We start from the raw sequence: 22,869 nt of genomic DNA, 5'->3' as shown, positions 1-22,869 counted from the left end.
TGCTGCTCTCTTGCTGTTATCTGAGCCTAGCAGTGGGCCTGGAGATGTGTCCACTGATCTTAGTGTTATTAGACAGTAATGCTGCTTATCTCTGCCATGCTGCCTGTGTGTGTAGCCTATGCCCTCTGCGGCGTTCATTGATGTAGCTAAAGGCTACACTGTGAAACCCCAATGACATGGTCTTGTCAAACCGCTCACCATACGTTTTGCCTGGTCGTGATTTAATGCTTTCATATTAATCTGCCATTGGTCAGCAAATATGACCAAGTGTTTCCCCTATATTCATTTAGCAGTGGCGGGCCCTCGCTGCTAAATAGTTGCCGCCAAGAAATATGAAAAAAATTGGGATGGTAAAACATTGTCAGTTAAACTTAGACAACTAAAACCAGATATAAAGTATGTAGAAATGAAAAAAGAGCTAAATATTTTTTTTAAAATAAGATCATCTTTGAGAACTAACAATCATCAATAAAAACTAGGAATCAGAGAGAATCTAAAATTCCCAAACTTTTATGGCATGGAGCCCCCACTGATTTTGTTATAATGTTTGAGACACTCAGATAGCACAAGAACACGGCATAAGCCATGGCAAAATGTATAGAATTGCAGGAAATTTGCTTTAAAACAGATTTTTATCCCCTCTGCACCATGACAAAATGTGTAGAATTACAGGAAACTAGCTTTAAAACTGGGACATTTTCTCTCCGCCCCATTGCAAAATGTGTAGAATTGCAGAAATGTGCTTTGAAACAGCAAAATGTCTGCAGCAAAGAGGAGGGCCTTTAAAATCTTTGGTCAGAGACTGTGCAGGCCACATCCACTACCACGCTGTCCACCACACTATCTTTTCCACCGCTGCTGAAAGAACACTGACCTTAAACTACTAAATTAATGCAGTGACATAATTCTGGAACACTCTTTCTTATCTGTACGCAGCCATTGTCATCGGGGAAAGACATGGTTTATTAGAAGAATAACACAAACGGTCTAAGGCACTGTATCGCAGTGCTTGAGGTGTCACTACAGACCCGGGTTCGATCCCAAGCTGTATCACAACCGGCTGTAATCGGGAGTCCCATAGGGTGGCGCAAAATTGGCCCAGCATTGTCCGGGTTAGGAGAGGGTTTGGCCGGGGAGCTTTACTTGGCTTATCGCGCTCTACGACTCTTGTGGAGGGCCGGGCGCCTGCAGGCTGACCTCTGTCGCCAGTTGAACGGTGTTTCCTCCGACACATTGGTGCGGCTGGCTACCAGGTTAAGAAGCATGGTTTGGCGGGTCATGTTTCGGAGTACGCATGACTGGACCTTCGCCTCCCGAGCCCGTTGGGGAGTTGCAGAGAAAATAAAAAGAATAACACAGTTGTCTCACCCTGATTGCAGCCTTGTTGCAGTAGACCCGGGTGACAGCCAACCAGGTAGGCAGGTCCAGCATGTTCTGCAGCACCTCCTCATCCAGCTCCAGGTTGGACAGCTGACCCTCGCCCTTCAGTGTGCTCAGGTTTATCTTGTCTGGAGACAGGTTCTTGGTGAACCTTCATACAAAGGAATGAGAGAGGGGTAAGTTCAAGAAACCATCAAACCTGGACTTGCTGTACTAACTCTACCATGAAACCTGGGCATACTGTACTAACTGTCAGCATGGAGACCCCATTGATTTTGTTATAATGTTTGAGTCACTTAGATGGCATAAGAACATGGCATAAAAACCAGACTGATCACCAAAATAGTTTACACGTCATGCATGTGTGGTTTACGAGGGTTCGGAGGCTATGTGAGGACAGTGTAAATGAGGTTAAAATTAGATGCTAGCCTGACCACAGTCGGCTTTTTGCAGTGATATTGGCAGTGAGATGTAATTGTGAGCGTCATGCTGTAGGCCTAATTGAATCCCAGGCTGCAGTACAGACTGACTCACCAGTCCACTGTCTGGGTAACATATTGTAATGCTACTGAGACAAGTGAGACACTGGTTCAAGATGGTGTTGTCAGGGGCTTTTCTAGTACCCTAGTGCTGCCTTTGGTATGTAGCAAGTCTCAGAATTCCTTTAACGAGAGGGCTTCATTTGAAAAGCTGAGATACCATCAGAGTAAAGCATCAACCACAGTCCAACAAGATTTGAATTAGCCTTCCAGTAAAGGAGCTTGACTATTACCAGTAATCAGCTGTAAAGAACAGTGTTCTACGAGGTTAACCAGCCCACATTAATGAGCGCTGAGCTATAAGGTGAACAGGTGAACCACTCCACCCCTCAACCATACCTCAATCTCTATCCCAGTCGCAATACTGGTCTGTCATTGACTAGATTGCTGTAATGAGATTAAAGCTACTCCACTATAACTAGGCCTGTGCACTCAGAACCTTGTTCCACTGAGTGCACACAGCCTGGAACCTCTCTCTCCCCCCGAGGGAGCACTTTCAATCCACCCAACACTCCTACAGACCAATTTAGCATGTCCAAGACTGAAAATAGACCTTCACCAGGGAGGTGTCCAAGCCTCCTCCTGAAGACCTACAGGGTATGCAGGGTTTTGTTCCAGCCTTTAAAGCAGGGCTGGGCAAAAGCCTGCACACCCAGTAGTTTTATGTGTACACTAACCCTGCTCAATAATGAGAAGAAAATAAAAAGACATTCCTCATTCAAAACAGCTCACAGGATCCAACATGTCCTAGCTGGGGATTCAACCCTTTTAACAATACTGCGTTTGCATTTTAATTTGGTATTTCTATCCTTTAAGAGCGGTGAAAATAACAAAGAATAGCCTGAAGGGTTGGGGTCAATTCCATTTAAATTACGGTAACCTAAATTCAGGAAGTAAACCAAAATCCAATTTTTCCCTATGAAAAAGCACTGAGGAGAATTGGAATTTCAGTGTACTTCCTGAATTGACTAGAATTTAAATGGAATTGAACCCTGATAGGCTGTAGTCTGGAACACCACACAGACTATCATGGTACTAATTCAAATAAGGTATCGGTTTTTTATTTGTAATACATTTGCTAAATTTTCTATAAACCAGTATTCGCTTTGTCATTATGGGGTATTGTTTGTAGATTGCTGAGGATTTTTTTACTTAACCTAACCGTTATATTTTAAAATAAGGCTGTAATGTAACAAAATGTGGAAAAAGTCAAGAGCTCTAAATACTTTCTGAAGGCACTGTATATACATATAAAGTAAACACACATACATAATGATGTGCATAGGCAGTATGGACAGTATATGAATAGAGTAGTTGTGTATAGCAGTAGTTATATAGAATGAGCCATGACTAGAATAGAGTATATACACATTTGTACAACGGGTGGGTCTAACCCTGAATGCTGATTGGTTAAAACTGCATTCCAGTCGGTGTCTATTCCACAAGTTACCACCGGCTAAATCTATAATGTTAAAATGCCTATTTACTCTGTTCCATCTAACTGCACAATCCACTGTCTCATCAGCCCAGGCAGGGAAGTTATAAACTTGATCTCCACTATAAAAAGCATCTGGACATTATCTCACATTTCTTTTAGACTAACATTTAGTTTCAACAGCGGAGATTTGTATAAACCTTGCTGTCTGTGTCTCTGACATTTGCAACATTGTTTCAATATTCAAATTCAATCTCCAGCTGTCCCATAGTAATGAACGTGTCGGGACGAAACAAGACAGTGTCGGGACGAAACAAGACAGTGTCGGGACGAAACAAGACAGTGTCAGGACGAAACAAGACAGTGTCGGGACGAAACAAGACAGGCAGGCAGCGTTTCTCAACCAGTCGAAATCATGAATCAGCTGGCATCATTTTTAGGAAAATATACAAAGGTAAACGAAACTAAGTGCTTCTAGCTTGCAGTCTTTCCAGCTTCAGTTTGAAGTGATTGTGTTAGATGCGTTGTTGGCTAGCTCCTCTGAACAACAGTGTCCTGATGAGTGAGCAAATTTTCTATGCCAGGCGAAATCGCACTTCATTAGCTCATTGTTATAGATGTATCCAAATAATTGTCTCTAGAAAACAGCTTAAACAAATGCAGCGACTTTGCTGTTTTTCTGGCTGCACTGTTTGATGTGACTGTAAGTTAGCCATAGTTGGCTAGCTAGAAAGCAAGGGATAAGAACATTGCCAGGCAATATGGCAATGGAATATTTAGAATGAACAACTGGGATACAGAACATAGATACAGAACAAAAAGACTGTTGCGGTGACCATATTACCACCACACCGGCGGTCACGAGTCATGAAGGCAGTCAAATACCACGTGACCGTTTAGCCACGGTAATTAGGCTTCTCCAAGCTGTGATGCTGCTGCTAGTAATTAGTAGCCTACCAAACTTGCTAACTGCCTGGTATTCAGCACTCTATTCTCCCTCTAACCACTCTGACATCAATGCAAAAGTAATCGAAAATCTAATCAAACATTACATGAGAACCCGTGAGCTCAGGTTGCACAACATTTCTATAGGTTATGTAATTGCGGGAGAAAACAGGGTGATGGCCGCTAGAAAAAAAGACAAAGATCCCATCAGCTTTCTATAGGTTAGGCCTACTATATTTATTTCTCAACTTAGTATTTCTCAACCCTAATATTAGGCACATTGCTTATACAGTGGGCAGAACAAGTATTTGATACACTGCCGATTTTGCAGGTTTTCCTACTTACAAAGCATGTAGACGTCTGTAATTTTTATCATAGGTACACAACTGTGAGACAGAATCTAAAACAAAAATCCAGAAAACAACATTGTATGATTTTTAAGTAATTAATTAGCATTTTATTGCATGACATAAGTATTTGATCACCTACCAACCAAAACAGACCTGTTCGTTTTTTTAAAGAAGCCCCGTTCTCCACTCATTATCTGTATTAACTGCACCTGTTTGAACTCGTTACCTGTATAAAAGACACCTGTCCACACACTCAATCAAACAGACTCCAACCTCTCCACAATGGCCAAGACCAGAGAGCTATGTAAGGACATCAGAGATTAAATTGTAGGCTGGGATGGGCTACAGGACAATAGGCAAGCAGCTTCGTGAGAAGGCAACAACTGTTGGTGCAAATATTGGAAAATGGAATAAGTTCACTTCACACTTTTTCAGTTGCGCCCAGAAATGTTCTATAGGATTGAGGTCATGGCTTTGTGATGGCCACTCCAATATCTTGACTTTGTTGTCCTTAAGCCATTTTGCCACAACTTCGGAAGTATGCTGGGTGTCATTGTCAATTTGGACGACCCATTTGCGACCAAGCTTTAACTTCCTGACTGATATCTTGTGATGTTGCTTCAATACAGCCACATCATTTTCCTGCCTCATGATGCCATCTATTTTGTGAAGTGCACCAGTCCCTCCTGCAGCAAAGCAGCCCCAGAACATGATGCTGCTACCCCCATGCTTCACTGTTGGGATAGTGTTCTTTGGCTTGCAAGCATCCCCCTTTTTCCTCCAAACATAACGATGGCCATTATGTCCAAACAGTTATATTTTTGTTTCATCAGAACAGAGGACATTTTTCCTAAAAGTACGATCTTTGTCCCCATGTGCAGTTACAAACCTTGTGGAGCAGTGGCTTCTTCCTTGCTGAGCGGCCTTTCAGGTTATGTCGATATATGACTCGTTTTACCGTGGATATAGATACTTTTGTATCTGTTTCCTCCAGCATCTTCACAAGGTCCTTTGCTGTTGTTCTGGGATTGATTCACACTTTTCGTACCAAAGTATGTACATCTCTAGGAGACAGAAAGCGTCTCCTTCCTGAGCGGTATGACGGCTGCGTGGTCCCATGGTGTTTATACTTGCATACTATTGTTTGTACAGATGAACGTGGTACCTTCAGGAGTATGGAAATTGCTCCCAAGGATGAACCAGACTTGTGGAGGTCTACAATTTTTTTGTCTTTTGTCTTGGCTGATTTCTTTCGATTTGGCCATGATGTCAAGCAAAGAGACACTGAGTTTGAAGGTAGGCCTTGAAATAAATCCACAGGTACACCTCCAATTGACTCAAATGATGTCAATTAACCTGTCAGAAGCTTCTAAAGCCATGACATAATTTTCTGGAATTTTCCAAGCTATTTAAAGGCACTGTCAACTTAGTGTATGTAAACTTCTGATCCACTGGAATTATGATACATTATTTCACATATAAGTGAAATAATCTGTCTGTAAACAATTGTTGGGAAAATTACTTGTGTCACGAACGAATTAATGTCCTAACCGACTTGCCAAAACTATAGTTTGTTAACAAGAAATTTGTGGAGTGGTTGAAAAACTAGTTTTAATGACTTCTAACTTCAACTTCTAACTTCTAACTAGTTTTAATGAACTTCTAACTTCAACTGTAAACTGAAATTAGGCAAACTATTACAATTTCATCAACCAGGAAATGGCGTAGCGATTTCTGCATAGTGGCTTGGTTTTTGCTCTGACATGCACTGTCAACTATGGGACCTTATATACACAATTGAATTTACTACAGGTGGACTCCGATCATGTTGTAGAAACATCTCAAGGATGATCAATGGAAACAGGATGCACCTGAGCTCAAATTTGAGTCTCATAGCAAAGGGTCTGAATACTTATGTAAATAAGGTATTTCAGTTTATTTTTTAATACATTGCATTGTGACTCCACTTTGTCCCTGTACGGTCTTACGGAAGTCAGCTGGTTTGTACACTAGGGCTGGGCTGTATACCGTATTTTACTATATACCGGTATTTATGCACAGACCGGTTGGAGTTTTTACTTTACCTTCTATAATGGTATTTGTATATGTTTGGTTTGTTAACCCGTTAGTCCTACCCCCTACTTTTTCGAACATTCTGTTAAAAATCGCGCAACATTTCAGCGCCCTGCATATGATTAGTATGTGTGGATAGAAAACACTCAGACGTTTATAAAACTGGTTAAATCACGGCTGTGACTATAACAGAACGTGCGTTTCATCGAAAAGCGCAGGAAAATCTGATCACTGAAAATGGAAATATATATCCATCCGCCAATTCAACCCATTGATAAAGGCGAACCACAATAAATGGGGCTGAGGTTGCAATACCTACAGCTTCCACACGATGTCAACAGTCTTGTCATTTGCCTAGGCTTTGTTTCTTGGTCAAACAAAGAAGAGACAAGCCATTTGTTCAAGTCTCCGACCGGATATTTTGGTTGAGATTTACCCGGACATTATTTCCAGACGGACAGCTAAAAAATATACATCGCTTCATGATCAATTTGGTCGCTTATTAACATGTACTAATACCTAAAGTTGCATTACAAAAGTATTTCGAAGTGTTTTGTGAAAGTTTATCGTCAACTTTTTTAATTTTAAAAAATGACGTTACGTTATAAGACGCTATTTTTTTTTGTTTATCACAGTCTTCATAGATCGATATCTAGGCTATATATGGACCGATTTAATCGAAAAAAAGACACAATAGTGATTATGGGACATCTAGGAGTGCCAACAAAGAAGATGGTCAAAGGTAATGAATGTTTTATATTTTATTTGTGCGGTTTGTGTAGCGACGACTATGCTAATTATTTTGTTTACGTTCCCTGCGGGTCTTTTGGGGTGTTACATGCTATCAGATAATAGCTTCTCATGCTTTCGCCGAAAAGCATTTTAAAAATCTGACTTGTTGCCTGGATTCACAACGAGTGTAGCTTTAATTCAATACCCTGCATGTGTATTTTAATGAACGTTTGAGTTTTAACTAGTACTATTAGCATTTAGCGTAGCGCATTTGCATTTCCAGATGTCTAGATGGGACGCCTGCGTGTCAGGTAGGAGCAAGAGGTTAAATGTGATAAGCAACTTCGGCATGTAAAATGTCTGTTAATATATACTTGAGTAGTCTCTCCCTCTGCATGCCGCTAACCACACCAAGCCTTGCCCCGTCACTCAAGGAGAGAGCAGTTTCACGACCAGAGTTACAAGCACTTTCTTCCCATTCACTCTCCAAGATCAAATGATGCAACAATGTTGGTGACATGCTGTTTTTCACAGATGTTCTATAATTAGTTTGCGTATCTTATTGTCTGAATACTACTGTTTAATAGTTTGTCTTTTGTGTTAGCCGCTAATCGCTAGTTAGCTGAGAGTCAGAACAAACGTAGCTAGTTAGTTTATACTGCCTGGTACCCGTGCTGGTATAGACCTTTATAAGAATGTTTGTGCAACGATAACTTGTCAGAGAGGAATAGGCAAAGCATGAATATAATATGTTGGTTTACTAGCTAGCTACATGAAGTAAGAAAACATGAAATGTAACATCTAATTGGGGTCACCTGGAAACGCTGACCAACACTTTGGTTCCTACCCTGTCAATAATTCCTCACTGGCTTATTCATTCGTTGTCAGGTCAAACAATGTATTCAAGGTGCTGCCCACTATATTCCAACTATAGAATTAGAATAATCATTATATTTCCATGATTCCAACACCAATTAACTACGCCTAGATTTTTTGCCCATACCATGCTGCGTGACACAGTATGGAGATTATGATAAAAGTGAAGGAAATGCAGAAATTTATGAAAATTATTTTTGGTTAGAGTTGGATTGAATAGTATAAATGGAGAAAGCCCCATTGAAATCACTTATAATTTGTGTTGCCACCCTAGGGTCATGAGATACTCAGAAAGCATATTTAGAACATTTATTATTAAAAAACGTAAAATACATTTTTAAAAATTGTAATATGATATTTTGTCCATATCGCCCAACCCTACTGTACACATCCATGTTCCCAGTCACCTTGCAGTGGTTAAATGTGGTGGTTCGTGCCTTTAGTTTTGCACAAATGCTGACATCTATCCACGGTTTTTGGTTTTGATAAATTCTAATTGTCACAGTGGGAACAACGTCCTCTATGCACTTCCTGATGAACACAGTCACAAAGTCAGTGTATATGTCGATACTATTCTCAGAGGTGACCCGGAATATTTCCCAGTCAGTGTGATCAAAACAATCTTGAAGCATGGATTCTGATTGGTTAGACCAATGTTGAACAGTCCTTACCACGGCTGCTTCCTGCTTAAGTTTCTGCCTATAGGTAGGGGAGGAGCAGAATGGAGGCGTGATCCAATTTGCTAAAGGGAGGGTGGGGGAGAGTAGCAATGGTCCAGAGTAGTGTAGCACGTGAAGCAGAAGGAGATGTGTTGATAGAATTTCAGTAGCATTTTTCTCAGATTGACTTTATTAAAGTCCCAGCTACAATAAATACAACCTCAAGATGTGCGGTTTCCAGTTTTCAGTGTAGTTCAATTGAGCCTTCGCAGTGTCGGCTTGTGGGGAATATACACAGCAGTGACGATGACCCAAAAATTATCTTGGGAGGTAATGCGGTCGGCATTTTATTGTGAGGTATTCCAGATCAGGAGAACAAACGGGACTTGAGTTCCAGTACGCTACCACAATCACACCATGAGTTGTTAATCATGAAACATACCCCTCCACCTTTCTTTTTCCCGGAGAGTTCTTTCTTGCTGTCTGCGCGACTGACGGAAAAACCCATGGAGACCACAAAGACTCCCAGGGGGTTAAGCTTTACAGCACAACTCAGTGCTTCCCTGGACGCTTGTCGCTCACTGGCCAATGTAAAATCCAGGGAAATATTTATAATCCTTTGGTTTGAAGACACAAGAAAGATTGCTGAGGAATGTTCTATTTCCATCAGCCTTCTGCCACAACATAGGGCCTAGATTTGGTAGAATAGGCCAAGACGTTATCTCCCAGTCTTATCTGTTATTCAGAGCACAGACAGGGCTCCTGAGCTCCTGGTCATCTCAGTCACAGAGCCTGCCTCTAGCAGTGAAGTGTCCTGCGCTTGGGTGAGCCTGGTGATTTGGTTCTATTGTCATTCTACCAAGTGGAAGAACCAAGATTGCGTGAGAGAGGGAAGGGATTGAGTGGGTGAAATTGAACATGACAGAATATTCTGCAGTGATGTTGACCTCCACTCTGTTAGGCCAACAAATAGTGTCCTCTCCTCTCTCTGCAGCAGACATAAGCAATATGTTCCCAGATAGCACACATAGGTCTGCCCAACTTTGGCACAATGTATACAGGATACTAATCTGGATGATGCCGTTAAGACAGCATTGCTCATTGGCAAGACATCTTGCAGATGTATGTAGAATATCTACATTGTAAATTCCGCAGTTCTACATCGTTTATACGTTGACCAGACATCAACATTTTATTCTAATGTCTCGCCGACATTGTCCCAATGTGCAAACAATCTCCAAATGACATATTGTCCACACAATTTGATATGTTGGCTAAAGGTGTGTGTGTTACCTTGGTTTGGAACATCAAAATCGCAAAATTGAATCGCAATATGTATAGAATCGTGAGAATCGCAATACATATTGTATCATGATAATATTGTATAGTAGGGTCCCTGGCAATTCCCCTGGCAATTCCCAACACTACCAACAAAGCAGGGCCACATCAACAACGCTACTGGAGTGAAGGGGAGTTTTGAAGCCAGAGGCAGGGGAGTTGCTGAGTGGGTATAATGGGACTGAGTGACCAAAGACAAGCTCAAACATGGCATCTGCATCTTCCTCACACTTACAGGACTGAAACAGCCAGCCACGCTAACTATTACACAAAGTAGTCTCTTTGTGAGGTGGTAACACTCCGAGAGAGGTATGTTTTCTGACAAGCCTTTATTATAAAATGTGTATGCAAGGAGGGGCAAGGGAAACAGTCAAATAATAGCCCAATGCAGGCAATGAGTCATACTAATGCACTCCCAAAGAGAGCATTCAAAGAGAACAGAAGAGATTTCCCCATAAAAATAAGCTAGTCTAAAACAACGTTGCTTCTTTGAAATAAATCACTAAGCTACTCCAAAGTCTGAATAAAATGTCCTATAATCACCAAAGCAGTAGCAATGAATAGACCATGCTTTTAAATTATCCTCATTTATTCTTCCCATAACAGAGAGAGAAGGTAAGGATGTTTAAGCGTAACATTTGTCAGCATGCAATCCAGAGGCTAGATGTTCTCAATGCCATTGCGAATTGGCTCATTCACCTCCTCCCATCTAGTACGCAATCTTTCTCAATTATTTAACAGTCACCACAACGGACAAACAGAGCAAAGCCTAAATGTGTCAGACTGACACACTGGAAATAGGCCAATTTCTTATGAACAAAAACACCACACTCTCCAGTCTTAGCCTTTTCCCCATACAGCTGAATGAGCTCATCACATTTCAACACAAAAAACCCTGCCCTTACTGACAGTGATTGACAATTTGCCAGGCATTAAAAAACAGAGGACAGTCAGAGACCTAGGCAGAAACCAATATTGCTGCAAATAAAAGCTTAACGCTTTTACACAACTCAAAATTCAAAGGTGAGCAGCTGTAGACTACATTTAAAGACAAGTGACTACGTAATGGCTTCAGTAAGTGGGATGCAGCCTATCAGGTAGATAAGAAACTTGAATACCCCTGCCCCAATCTAATCTTACACAGAAAGTCTGATACCCAAATCACCATACTGATGCATGCCCAGCTTCAGCTCATCTGTATGGCAGGGAGAAAACAATTAGACACTGTGACATCAACAAATACCCCAGCTAAACCCTCCCCAAGCCTTGACGACGCTGGGACAATTGTGCACCGCCCTATGGGACTCCCAATCAATGTCATATGTAGTGATGCCTCTAACACTGAGATGCAGTGCATTAGCCGCTGCACCACTCAGGAGCCTTATGGTGAACAATATGTTGAAATCGAATTGCAATGAAAATCACACTATCAAATCGCAGTACATATCAAATCGTGAGAATTGCAATACATATTGTCCTATACAAAAAAGTATTTGTTGCGGCAAACTTCCCACAAGTTTGTGGCAAACTTGCCCTTAACTAAATAGTGTGCCACAAAATGTTGCCAGAAGTTTGTAAATGTTTTCCACTAGTGGGGAATCTGCAGCAATCCTTTGGCAACCATAATATTTATTTCCACGAGAGGCAAACAATTCACCCAGAGTCTTTTTTCTAGCAAACAATTCTCTCAAGATTCTAGTTGAATCTGTGGCAACAATATGTATTGCCACTTGCGGCAAACAGTTTACCAGAAGCCGTTTCTGGGGAACACATAAGTTCCAAGACCAGTCACCGTTGACGTCCAATCAAGGGGATTAGAGAGATTTGTTGGAAAATGGAAACCAAGCGATCTAGCTAGCTACCTATCAAAGTTGTAATAAGTTAAACATTCACCGGACATTTTAAAATAGTGTTAGCTAATTGATGCCTAGTTAGCAATGTCATGTTTTATGGGATAGAGAGAAACACATTTTGTTGATACCAGCTAAAATATGTTTGTCACTGTCTGGCGCTTATCTAGACATATTAGCTATTATATTTTTGCGCAATTGTTGTAATAGCTAGCTAACTAACGATTTCCCTAAACACTTACATTTTTAGGTGAATACGTTGCTGTCTTTTAATACCAATATGCATGTAATATGCTAGTGTCACTGTTCAGTAGCATATTAGCTAGCACAACAGCTATGGTAGCAACAATATGAGCTGACTTGACATCAAAGAAAAATGTCACTTTTGCAGATGGATACCCTTCCCCTACCCATGGTGTTGAAAGAGGTTGTATTGGGAGGAGGATGCATCAACACCCTGAAAGATGTTTATAGTGCACTCACTCATAACACTTTTGAGTGAATCGTCTTCAAGCTTGATAAGGTAAGCAAATGCATGTATTATTCTCATGAATGTAGCCCATTCTTTGCAACAATTCGATCTTTCATTGCTGTAAACTATTAGCTACTCATCTTGATCATGTGTTGTTCCTTCTCTCTTTCTAGAAGCCATCAGTTACAAGGCAAAAAGACAGATTGAGGCCTTTAATCAAACTGAGGACAGAGAAATGTGCACCAGGTCAAGGCTTCATGCATGCATGGCTTTGAGATGTCAGTTAACAATTATTCATTTTGGAAAAATAATATGAATTTCCATGTTAGGCATAACTCAATTTTATGTTGCATTTCATTTGAAGTCCCCAGTCTAGATTAAATATCATAATTAGTTAATTAGTTTGAATCAATTGTGTTGAGGGCTTGGCTGGAGAAAAATTGTGTATACTGTGGCCACACATTTATACAAGGCAGAAACTTTATTTCCTTGTTGAAACATATACAAAGAATGCCAGTTTCAGTGAGAAGCATAGCAACATAACAGCTGACCCAGTTTTTCAAAAGCCAAACCCACCCGCTAATTTGCCACTGAGTCTACTTTTTAAGATGCCAAAATATTAAATGTTTTTACAAGAAACACATCTTACAGCCAGTGAACACTAGAAATTGAAGAGGGAATGGGTAGGACAAGTTTTTGCATCCTCTTTTAACTCCAAAGCAAGAGGAACTGCAATTTTGATAAGTAGACACATCTCCTTCTGCGTCAACAACACCATCTCTGATCCCTCTGGCAGGTTTGTTTTGGTGCAGGGGCATATGTTTTCAGAGTCTTGGACCCTATTGAATATTTATGCTCCTAACTTCGATGACCATATGTTTATTCAGAATGTCTTCCTTCAGGTTGCTCAAGCACCACCAGGATGGCTACTGGTTGGAGGAGATTTTAATTTTTGCTTAGATACAGTTCTTGATAGGTCGTCTGATAAACCCGCACTTCTTACCAAAGCCGGCAAGCTCACCATGTCATTCATGAAAGATCTCAATTTACTAAACATCTGGAGACAGTTGCACCCACAGGATAGGGACTACTCTTTTTATTCACACCCACACAAGACACACACACGCATAGATAACTTTTACTTTTGACACAACTGTTTCATAAAGTGTTAGATGTCGAGTGTCTCCCCAGATTGCTTAGTGACCATTCTCCTCTGGTATTATGAATCTCCATTCCTACCAAGGTAAATGTAGCATATATATGGAGACTAAATTCTACACTTCTAAAGCAACCTGAATTTTGTGCATTCATCAAAGAGCAGATCAATATTTTTACTTTGACAAACAAACCCTCTGCTCCTAACAGCTTCATTCTTTGGGACACATTGAAGGCCTACCTGAGGGGACAGATTATTTCCTATACTAAAGGGCTGAAGAAAAAACACGGTGCGGAACTGAGTGCTCTTGAATCTGAAATCTCCGAGCTAGAGAAAACCTACCAAAGAGGCCCGACTAAAGATCTATACAGGCTTTTGGTAAATAAAAAAACGTAAATATAATATTCTGAACACATATCAAGCTGAGAGGGCCATCACTAAATCAAAACAGCGTTATTATGAGCTTGGAGAGAAAGCTCACAAAGTATTGGCATGGCAACTGAAAGCAGAGGAAAGTAAGAAGACAATTAATGCCATAGAAACTCTCATTAAAGAGATATCTTTCGACCCTACTGAAATTAATAATACTTTTAAGAAATACTATGAAGACCTCTACACTTCCCAATCAAGTGATGATCTATCAGAGATAGACTCCTTTCTCTCCTCTCTCAACCTCCCATGCCTGTCAGGGGAAGACAGCGAGTGCCTGAGTGAACACTTCTCAGTCCCTGAATTGTTGGAGGCCATTAAATCCTTACCTTCTAATAAATCTCCTGGGGAGGATGGCTTCCCTCCAGAGTTCTATAAAGAATTTAGGGAGCTGTTGGTCCCCTACCTTATGGAGGTACTTAAAAAAGCCAGAGAAGACAACTGCTTTCCAGAGTCCTTCTCTCAAGCAGTGATTACTGTAATCCACAAGAAAGAGAAAAACCTGCTAAAGTGCGCCTCCTATAGCATCTGTTAAGGAGAGAGATTGGTCTATCTAAGAGACTGGAGTCATGTCTTCTCCTGTTGGTCAACCCAGATCAGACTGGCTTCATAATTAATAGATTGTCCTCCAATAATCTCAGAAGGTTCTTTGATTTAATTCACCTTGCTAACAAAAACAAAATACCTGGTGTCGCAGTCTCCCTCGACGCTGAAAAAGCCTTTGATAGGGTTGAATGGCCATACCTCTTTCGCATCTTGGAAAAGTTCGGTTTAGGTACCGTGTTTGTAAATTTGATTAAATCACTCTACAAATCTCCTAAAGCTAGGATTGCTACCAATGGGATTACTTCCTCCTCTTTCCCTCTTTATAGGGGGAACAGACAAGGTTGCCCAATTAGCCCCCACCTCTTTGCCCTCGCCATCGAACCGTTGGCTGAGGCTATTAGAACGTGTCCTGACATACATGGCTTTGAGGTGGGCCCCCATACCCATAAATTATCACTCTTTGCGGACGACCTTATCTTATTCCTAACAAACCCAGAACACTCCCTCTCTCACTTGCAGATCCTACTACAGTGTTATAGTTCTTTCTCTGGATATAAGGTCAATCTTGATAAAAGCGAAATCTTACCATTGTCTGTCTTTGACCATCATACCATCAAGCACAAGTTTCCTTTTAGATGGTCGCCTATGGGCTTTACATATTTGGGCATAATGGTGGATGGTAATCTGAACAACCTCTATAAACTCAATCTGGCCAGTTTGTTGCAAAAGGTGGAGGTTGACCTTTGTAAATGGATGGACTTACCTCTCACTCTACTGGGTAGAATCAATGTAATTAAAATGAATGTCCTGCCCAGGTTTCTATATCTGTTTCAATCTCTCCCTATCCCTGTTCCCGCAGCATTTTATTCCTCTCTCGACAAGCTGACCAGACGGTTTATCTGGCACGGCAAAACCCCTAGGGTTGGCCTGGATAAACTGACCCTTGATTACAGTCAAGGGGGCTTAAACCTCCCCAATTTTAGAATGTACTACTGGGCTGCATAGTCTAGGTTTCTGGCTCAGAGGTTTGACAATGGTCCCTCTCCCTCATGGTTGAAAATTGAAAAGCTTGAGGTAAATGATGGCACTGGGGCAGATTTGTTTTACAAATGGGACAGAAAATCTATAAAAACCATCACAGACAACCCTTTAATCATACATTCTGTCCTGGCATGGTGCAAACTGCATGAGCTGTTCGGACGAGGGGGATTCCTTTCCCCTAAAACCCCTTCATGGAACAATAGATTGATCCCTATGTTTTTCCAGAATAGTAACTTTAGACCATGATCTGATAAGGGGATCACTCTTCTGGAACATTGTTACGAGGAGGGAGTTCTTATGTCTTTTGATCAGCTGAAACAGAAATACCACTTGCCTAACAGGGACTTCTTTAGCTACCTACAACTACGAAACTTAGGGTGACTCTCAAGGGACAATGGAACCTACCTAAGATGTCACCTATTGAACAACTCTGCCACGCAGACCAACCACTGTTCAAGACCATTTCCCGTGTTTACAATGCTCTTATGTCAGGACTAACACTGCCTGGGCTAGATAAACCCTGACTTAGATGGGAGAGAGATCTGGGTATTGATCTTGATGAGGATCTATGGAGTGACCTATGCAGGGATGGGGTTCCAGATACAGACTGATCCAGTTTAATTTCCTCCATCAGCTCTATATCACCCCATCTAGACTGCACAGGTTCAACCCAGATATCTCCTCCCTATGTTTTAGATGTGGCTCAGATGAAGGAACATTCCTCCATTCCACTTGGCAGTGTTCAAAACTACACGGTTTCTAGTAGGGGGTATGCGATACCATATCCTCAATTCACGGGGTTGCATTCCCTTTAGACCCGGAGGTCTGTCTACTGGGTAACTTTACTAACACCAATCTTAGGCAAAGCCATACTATAAAGCTAACAGAAATATTGCTAGCGATTGCCAAGAAATGTATTGCCTTGAAATGGAAATTGGATTCCTCCCTGCCAGTTGCAGTGTGGCTTTCAGAAGTTAATAGTTGTATCCCTTTGGAGAAAATCACTTACTGCTCGAGGAATAAGTTAAGACATTTTACAGAATTTGGCAACCTTTTACTGACTATATGGAGAATCTCCTCCCACATCTCATTGATTGAATCTATATATAATCCTCACATAATGTTTCACACGTAATGTATATTATGTAGCCTACGGCAGGTGATCCAATATCTCGTTATTTTTTTAAATATTTGTTTTATTTTTTATTATTGTATGTTTGTTTATATAACTATAATTATAATTTATTTTTGTTATGTTCGTCTGTTACTGTCACTTTGTCCTGTCGTTGTCTAATATCTTTTCACTTTTGTTTTGAATGTTCTTAATTGGAAAATGCAAAAATAAAATATTGAAAAAATAAAATAAACATTTTAAAACTATCCCCAATTCAATGGAATTGCAACCCTCTGCATGCACAGTGCATTCTTCCATCACATGTGCAGCTGATCCTCAAGATCTTGCACACTAATGAGATGCTATTGAGCCCACACTACTACACTGTCTGAGCCAAGGACTACATGCTTTCTGGTAAGTTTTGATTACAATACTGGGTTGGGTGAATATATTTTATATGACATATACTACCGGTAAAAAGTTTTAGAACACAAACTCATTCAAAGTTTTTTCTTTATTTTTACTATTTTCTACATTGTAGAATAATAGTGAAGACATCAACACTATGAAATAACACATATGGAATTATGTAGTAACCAAAGGTGTTTGTTTTTTATCTAAATATTTTACATTTGAGATTCTTCAAATAGCCACCCTTTGCCTTGATGACAGCTTTGCACACTCTTGGCATTCTCTCAACCAGTTTCACCTGGAATTCTTTCCCAACACTCTTGGAGGTCCCACATATGCTGAGCACTTGTTGGCTGCTTTTCCTTCACTCTGTGGTCCGACTTATCCATAACCTTCTCAATTTGGTTGAGGTAGGGGGATTGTGAAGGTCAGGTCATCTGATGCAGCACTCCATCGCTCTCCGTCTTGGTAAAATAGCCCTTACACAGCCTGGAGGTGTGTTGGGTCATTATCTTATTGAAAAACAAATGATAGCCCCACTAAGCGCAAACCAGCTGGGATGGTGTATCACCACAGAATGTTATGGTAACCATGCTGGTTAAGTGTTCCTTGAATTCAAAATAAATCAGTGTCACCAGCAAAGTACCCCCACACCATCAGATGACCTCCTTCGTGCTTTAAGGTGGGAAATACACATGCGGAGATCATCCGTTCACCCACAATGCATCTCACATAGACACAGAGGTTGGAACCAAAAATCTCCAATTTGGACTCCAGACCAAAGGACAAATTTCCACCGGTCTAATACCCATTGCTCGTGTAACCTTGACCTAAGCATGTCTCTTCTTATTGAGGTCCTTTAGTAGTGGTTTCTTTGAAGCAATTTGACCATGAAGGCCTGATTCAGACAGTCTCCTCTGAACAGTTGATGTTGAGATGTGTCTGTTACTTGAACTCTGTGAAGCATTTATTTGGGCTACAATTTCTGAGGCTGGTAACCCTAATGAACTGATCCTCTGCAGCAGAGATAACTATGGGTCTTCCAATCCTGTTGCAGTCCTCGTGAGAGCCAGTTTCATCATAGCCCTTTAATGGTTTTTGCAAATGCCCTTGAAGAAACTTTCAAAGTTCTTAATGTTCCGTATTGACTGACCTTCATGTCTTAAAGTAATGATGGACTGTCATTTCTCTTTGCTTATTTGAGCGGTTCTTGCCATAATATGGACTTGGTCTTTTACCAAATAGGGCTATCTTCTGTATACCCCCCCAACTTGTCACAACACAACTTATTGGCTGAAACACATTAAGGAAAGAATTCCACAAATTAAAAAGACACACCTGTTAATTGAAATGCATTCCAGGTGATTTCTTTGAAGCTGGTTGAGATAATGCCAAGAGTGTGCAAAGCTGTCATCAAGGCAAAGATTGGCTACTTGAATAAACTCAAATATACAATATTTTCATTTGTTTAACACTTTTTTATACTACATATAATACATGTTGAATTTTCATAGTTTATGTCTTCACTACTTTATATAATGTAGAAAATAGTAAAAATAAAGAAACCCTTGAATGAGTAGCTGTTCTAAAACTTTTGACCGGTAGCGTACATTACTTTTTTGTTAACGTTCCGCTAGCCGTAACAGGTTTCGACATCATCCGGTGAAAATTGCAGTGCGTGAAATTCAAATTAAATTATTAGAAATATTAACTTTCATAAAACCACAAGTGCAATCCACGGAAATAAAGCTTAACTTGGTGTTAATCCAGCCACTGTGTCAGATTTCAAAACGGCTTTACGGCGAAAGCAAACCATGCAATTATCTGAGGACAGCACCCCACCATACAAACACATGGAAATCATATTTCAACCAAGCAGGTGCGACACGAAAGTCAGAAATAACAATATAATTCATGCTTTACCTTTGAAGATCTTCTTCTGTTGGCACTCCAATATGTCCCAGAAACATCACAAATGGTCCTTTTGTTCGATAAACTCCTTTTTTTATAATGTACATTTATTTGGCACGTTTGATTCAGAAAAACACCGGTTCCAACTCGCCCAACATGACTACAAATGATCTAATAAGTTACCTGTAAACTTGGTCCAAACATGTCAAACAACAACTAACTAATCGATCAAATTTAAGACGGAATATACTGTGTTCAATAGTGGAAAAAAACAAAGTGGAGCGAGCTCCAGGTCACGCGCCCCAAACAAAAGAGTCCACTTGGCTTGACACTCATTCTGAATAGTCGTACTTCTTCATTTCTCAAAGGAAAAGCATCAACAAATTTCGAAAGACTGTTGAAATCTAGTGGAAGCCAGAGGAACTGCAACCAGGTGCCTCATACATCTAGTTACCCATAGAAAACCAATAGAAAACACAGTGAACTCAAAAACAAATTCCTGGATGGTATGTCCTCAGGTTTCGCCTGCCCAATAAGTTCTGTTATACTCACAGACATTATTTTAACAGTGTTAGAAACTTTAGAGTTTTCTATCCAAATCTACCAATTATATGCATATCCTAGCTTCTGGGCATGAGTAGCAGGCAGTTTACTTTGGGCACGCTTTTCATCCGTACATTAAAATACTGCCCCCTATCCCAAAGAGGTTTTAACTAGTAAATAGTAGCCTACAGCAAAGTGTGTTTATTTTTTTCATTTAACCAGGAAAAGTGTGTTTAAATCATTTCTAACTTGTTAACGATTTCTGCTAGTCAGTTTTTGCTACCGTGTGGGTGTTAGCTTGCTTGAGCCTGCTAACTGAGTGTTAATTCACCCGTTTCCATACATGTTTCATTTTAAAACATTTATCTTACAAAGGAGTTGTTTAACTGCTTAAATATGTATCTGTACATAGAATTGTATTTGTTTTTCTTTTTGTTTTTCTTTACAAAAAAAAACAATCTTTACAGGAAAATGCCACGGGCACTATCTGATGTGTGGAGACATTTCACTGCAGCTAATGTTGCAGGAAAAGCTGTGTACATTTGCAAATACTGTGCCAAATCATATGTGAAAAATGCAACAAAGATGCAGAATCATTTGCCCAAGTGCATAAAGTTCCCTCAGCAGTCACAACAATCAACCTCTGACAAAAGTCCCTCTACTTCTATTCGAAGTGAAAATGATGAATCAGACATCTTATCGATAGCAACAGCTCATAGTCCTCTTGGAATCAGAGGAATCAAAAGTTTTTTGACTCAATGGAAGAACCTAGTCAGAGAGATGCTGATGAATGTTTTGCTTGAGCTGTGTATGCAACTGATTCACCTCTGATGCTCACAGGCAATGTGTATTAGAAGAGATTTCTGAATGTTCTTCGCCCAGCATACACCCCTCCAACAAAGACATGCTTTATCTACTAATTTGCTGGATGCAGAGTTCAGAGTTCAAGTGAAGGTCAAGCAAATCATAGAGAAAGCAGACTGTATTGCAATCATCTCTGATGGGTGGTCAAATGTTCATGGGCAAGGAATAATTAACTACATCATCTCCACCCCTCAGCCAGTATTCTACAAGAGCACAGACACAAGGGACAACAGACACACCAGTCTCTACATTGCAGATGCGCTGAAGGCAGTCATCAATGACCTTGGACCACAGAAGGTATTTGCACTGGTGACAGACAATGCTGCGAACATGAAGGCTGCTTGGTCTAAAGTAGGAGTCCTACCCTCACATCACACCCATTGGCTGTGCTGCTCATGCATTGAATCTGATCCTCAAGGACATCATGGTACTGAAAACAATGGATACACTCTGCAAGAGAGCCAAGGAAATGGTTAGGTATGTGAAGGGTATTCAAGTTATAGCAGCAATCTACCTCACCAAGCAAAGTGAGAAGAATAAGAGCACCACATTGAAGCTGCCCAGCAACACCCATTTGGGGTGGTGTTGTCATCATGTTTGACAGTCTCCTGGAGGGGAAGGAGTCTCTCCAAGAAATGGCCATATCACAGTCCAGGATCCTCCTCGATTATGTATTTTGGGAGAGAGTGGTAAGCAGCCTGAAACTCCTGAAACCTACAGCAGTAGCCATTGCACGGATTGAGGGAGACAATGCCATCCTGTCTGATGTTCAGACTGCTTGCAGATGTAAGAGAAGAAATCCATACTGCCTTGCCCACATTACTGTTGTTCCAAGCAGAGGAAACTGCAGTTCTGAAATACATCAAAACGCGTGAAGACTTCTGCTTGAAGCCCATACACGCCGCAACGTACATGTTGGACCCCAAGTTTGCTGGCAAAAGCATCCTGTCTGGTGCAAAGATCAACAAGGCCTATGGTGTCATCACAACCGTGTCTCGCCACCTTGGCCTGGATGAGGGTAAGGTTCTTGGTAGTCTGGTGAAGTACACTTCCAAGCAAGGGCTTTAGGATGGAGATGTAATATGGCAGCCGTGCCAACATATCTCATCAGCCACCTGGTGGAAGGGACTTTGTGGGTCTGTGGCTCTTTCCCCTGTTGCCTCCATCATCCTCCATATCCCACCAACATCAGCCGCCTCAGATTGGAACTAGTCCTTGTTTGGGAACACACGCACCAAAGCACACAACAAGCTGACCAATACAAGGGTTGAGAAATTGGTGGCCATCCGGGCAAATTTGAGGCTGACAATGAAACATCCTCAACAAGGTTGGAAAGTGACAGTGAAGATAAGGCCTCATGTTCAAGAGGTGGACATTGAGGAGGTCCAGGGAGAAGACATGGTAGCCTGAGAGGAAGACAACCAAAGCTTTAGTTTCTCGACTATCATTTTACAGATGTATATTGAAAACGTTTTTGGGAGAAGCGATGGATCATTGGGGATCATTCAATATTCCTTTTCTTTTGTTGTTTAGTAAAATCATCCCATGTGATGAGTCAACTCATTTATTTAATGTTCAATTCAGAACTAAATGTTTTTTTTATTGGAAGGATTTAACCCTTTGCAATTTTGCCTACTTATGATAAAGGGTTATGTTTCTGTCTCCATTTGATATGGTAAATATATCCAATTCAAAAAACATCTACATTTAAATGGTATTAATATTAATCAAAATCAAATTTTATTTGTCACATACACATGGTTTGCAGATGTTAATACGAGTGTAGCGAAATGCTTGTGCTTCTAGTTCCGACAATGCAGTAATATCCAACGAGTAATCTAACCTAACAATTTTCACAACAACGACCTTATACACACAGGTGTAAAGGAATGAATAAGAATATGGACATAAAAAAATATATGAATGAGTGATGGTATAGAACGGCATAGGCAAGTGGATGGTATAGAGTACAGTATATACATATGAGATGAGTAATGTAGGGTATGTAAACATTATATGAAGTGGCATTGTTTAAAGTGGCTAGTGATCCATTTATTACATCCAATTTTTCCATTATTAAAGTGGCTGGAGTTGTGTCAGTATGTTGGTAGCAGCCACTCAATGTTAGTGATGGCTGTTTAACAGTCTGATGGCCTTGAGATAGAAGCTGTTTTTCAGTCACTCGGTCCCTGCTTTGAAGCACCT

At 40.6% G+C, this 22,869-nt stretch overlaps 1 protein-coding gene across 2 annotated transcripts in view; it reads right to left on the bottom strand.

Moving 5' to 3' along the window:
- LOC124032051 (UHRF1-binding protein 1-like) overlaps positions 1-22,869 on the bottom strand; it is a 56,810-nt gene that overhangs the window by 29,052 nt on the left and 4,889 nt on the right. For both annotated transcript variants that reach the window (XR_006838200.1, XM_046344067.1), the window contains exon 2: positions 1,369-1,531. Coding sequence is in view for 1 of the 2 variants with exons in the window: in XM_046344067.1 (XP_046200023.1) it covers positions 1,369-1,531 (163 nt within the window). In the remaining variant the exon portion in view is untranslated. The remainder of the gene's footprint in view (positions 1-1,368; positions 1,532-22,869) is intronic.

Source organism: Oncorhynchus gorbuscha, linkage group LG03 (assembly GCF_021184085.1).
Source record: "Oncorhynchus gorbuscha isolate QuinsamMale2020 ecotype Even-year linkage group LG03, OgorEven_v1.0, whole genome shotgun sequence".
Taxonomy (NCBI): Eukaryota; Metazoa; Chordata; class Actinopteri; order Salmoniformes; family Salmonidae; genus Oncorhynchus; species Oncorhynchus gorbuscha.
This window is presented reverse-complemented; position numbering and strand designations above follow the sequence as displayed.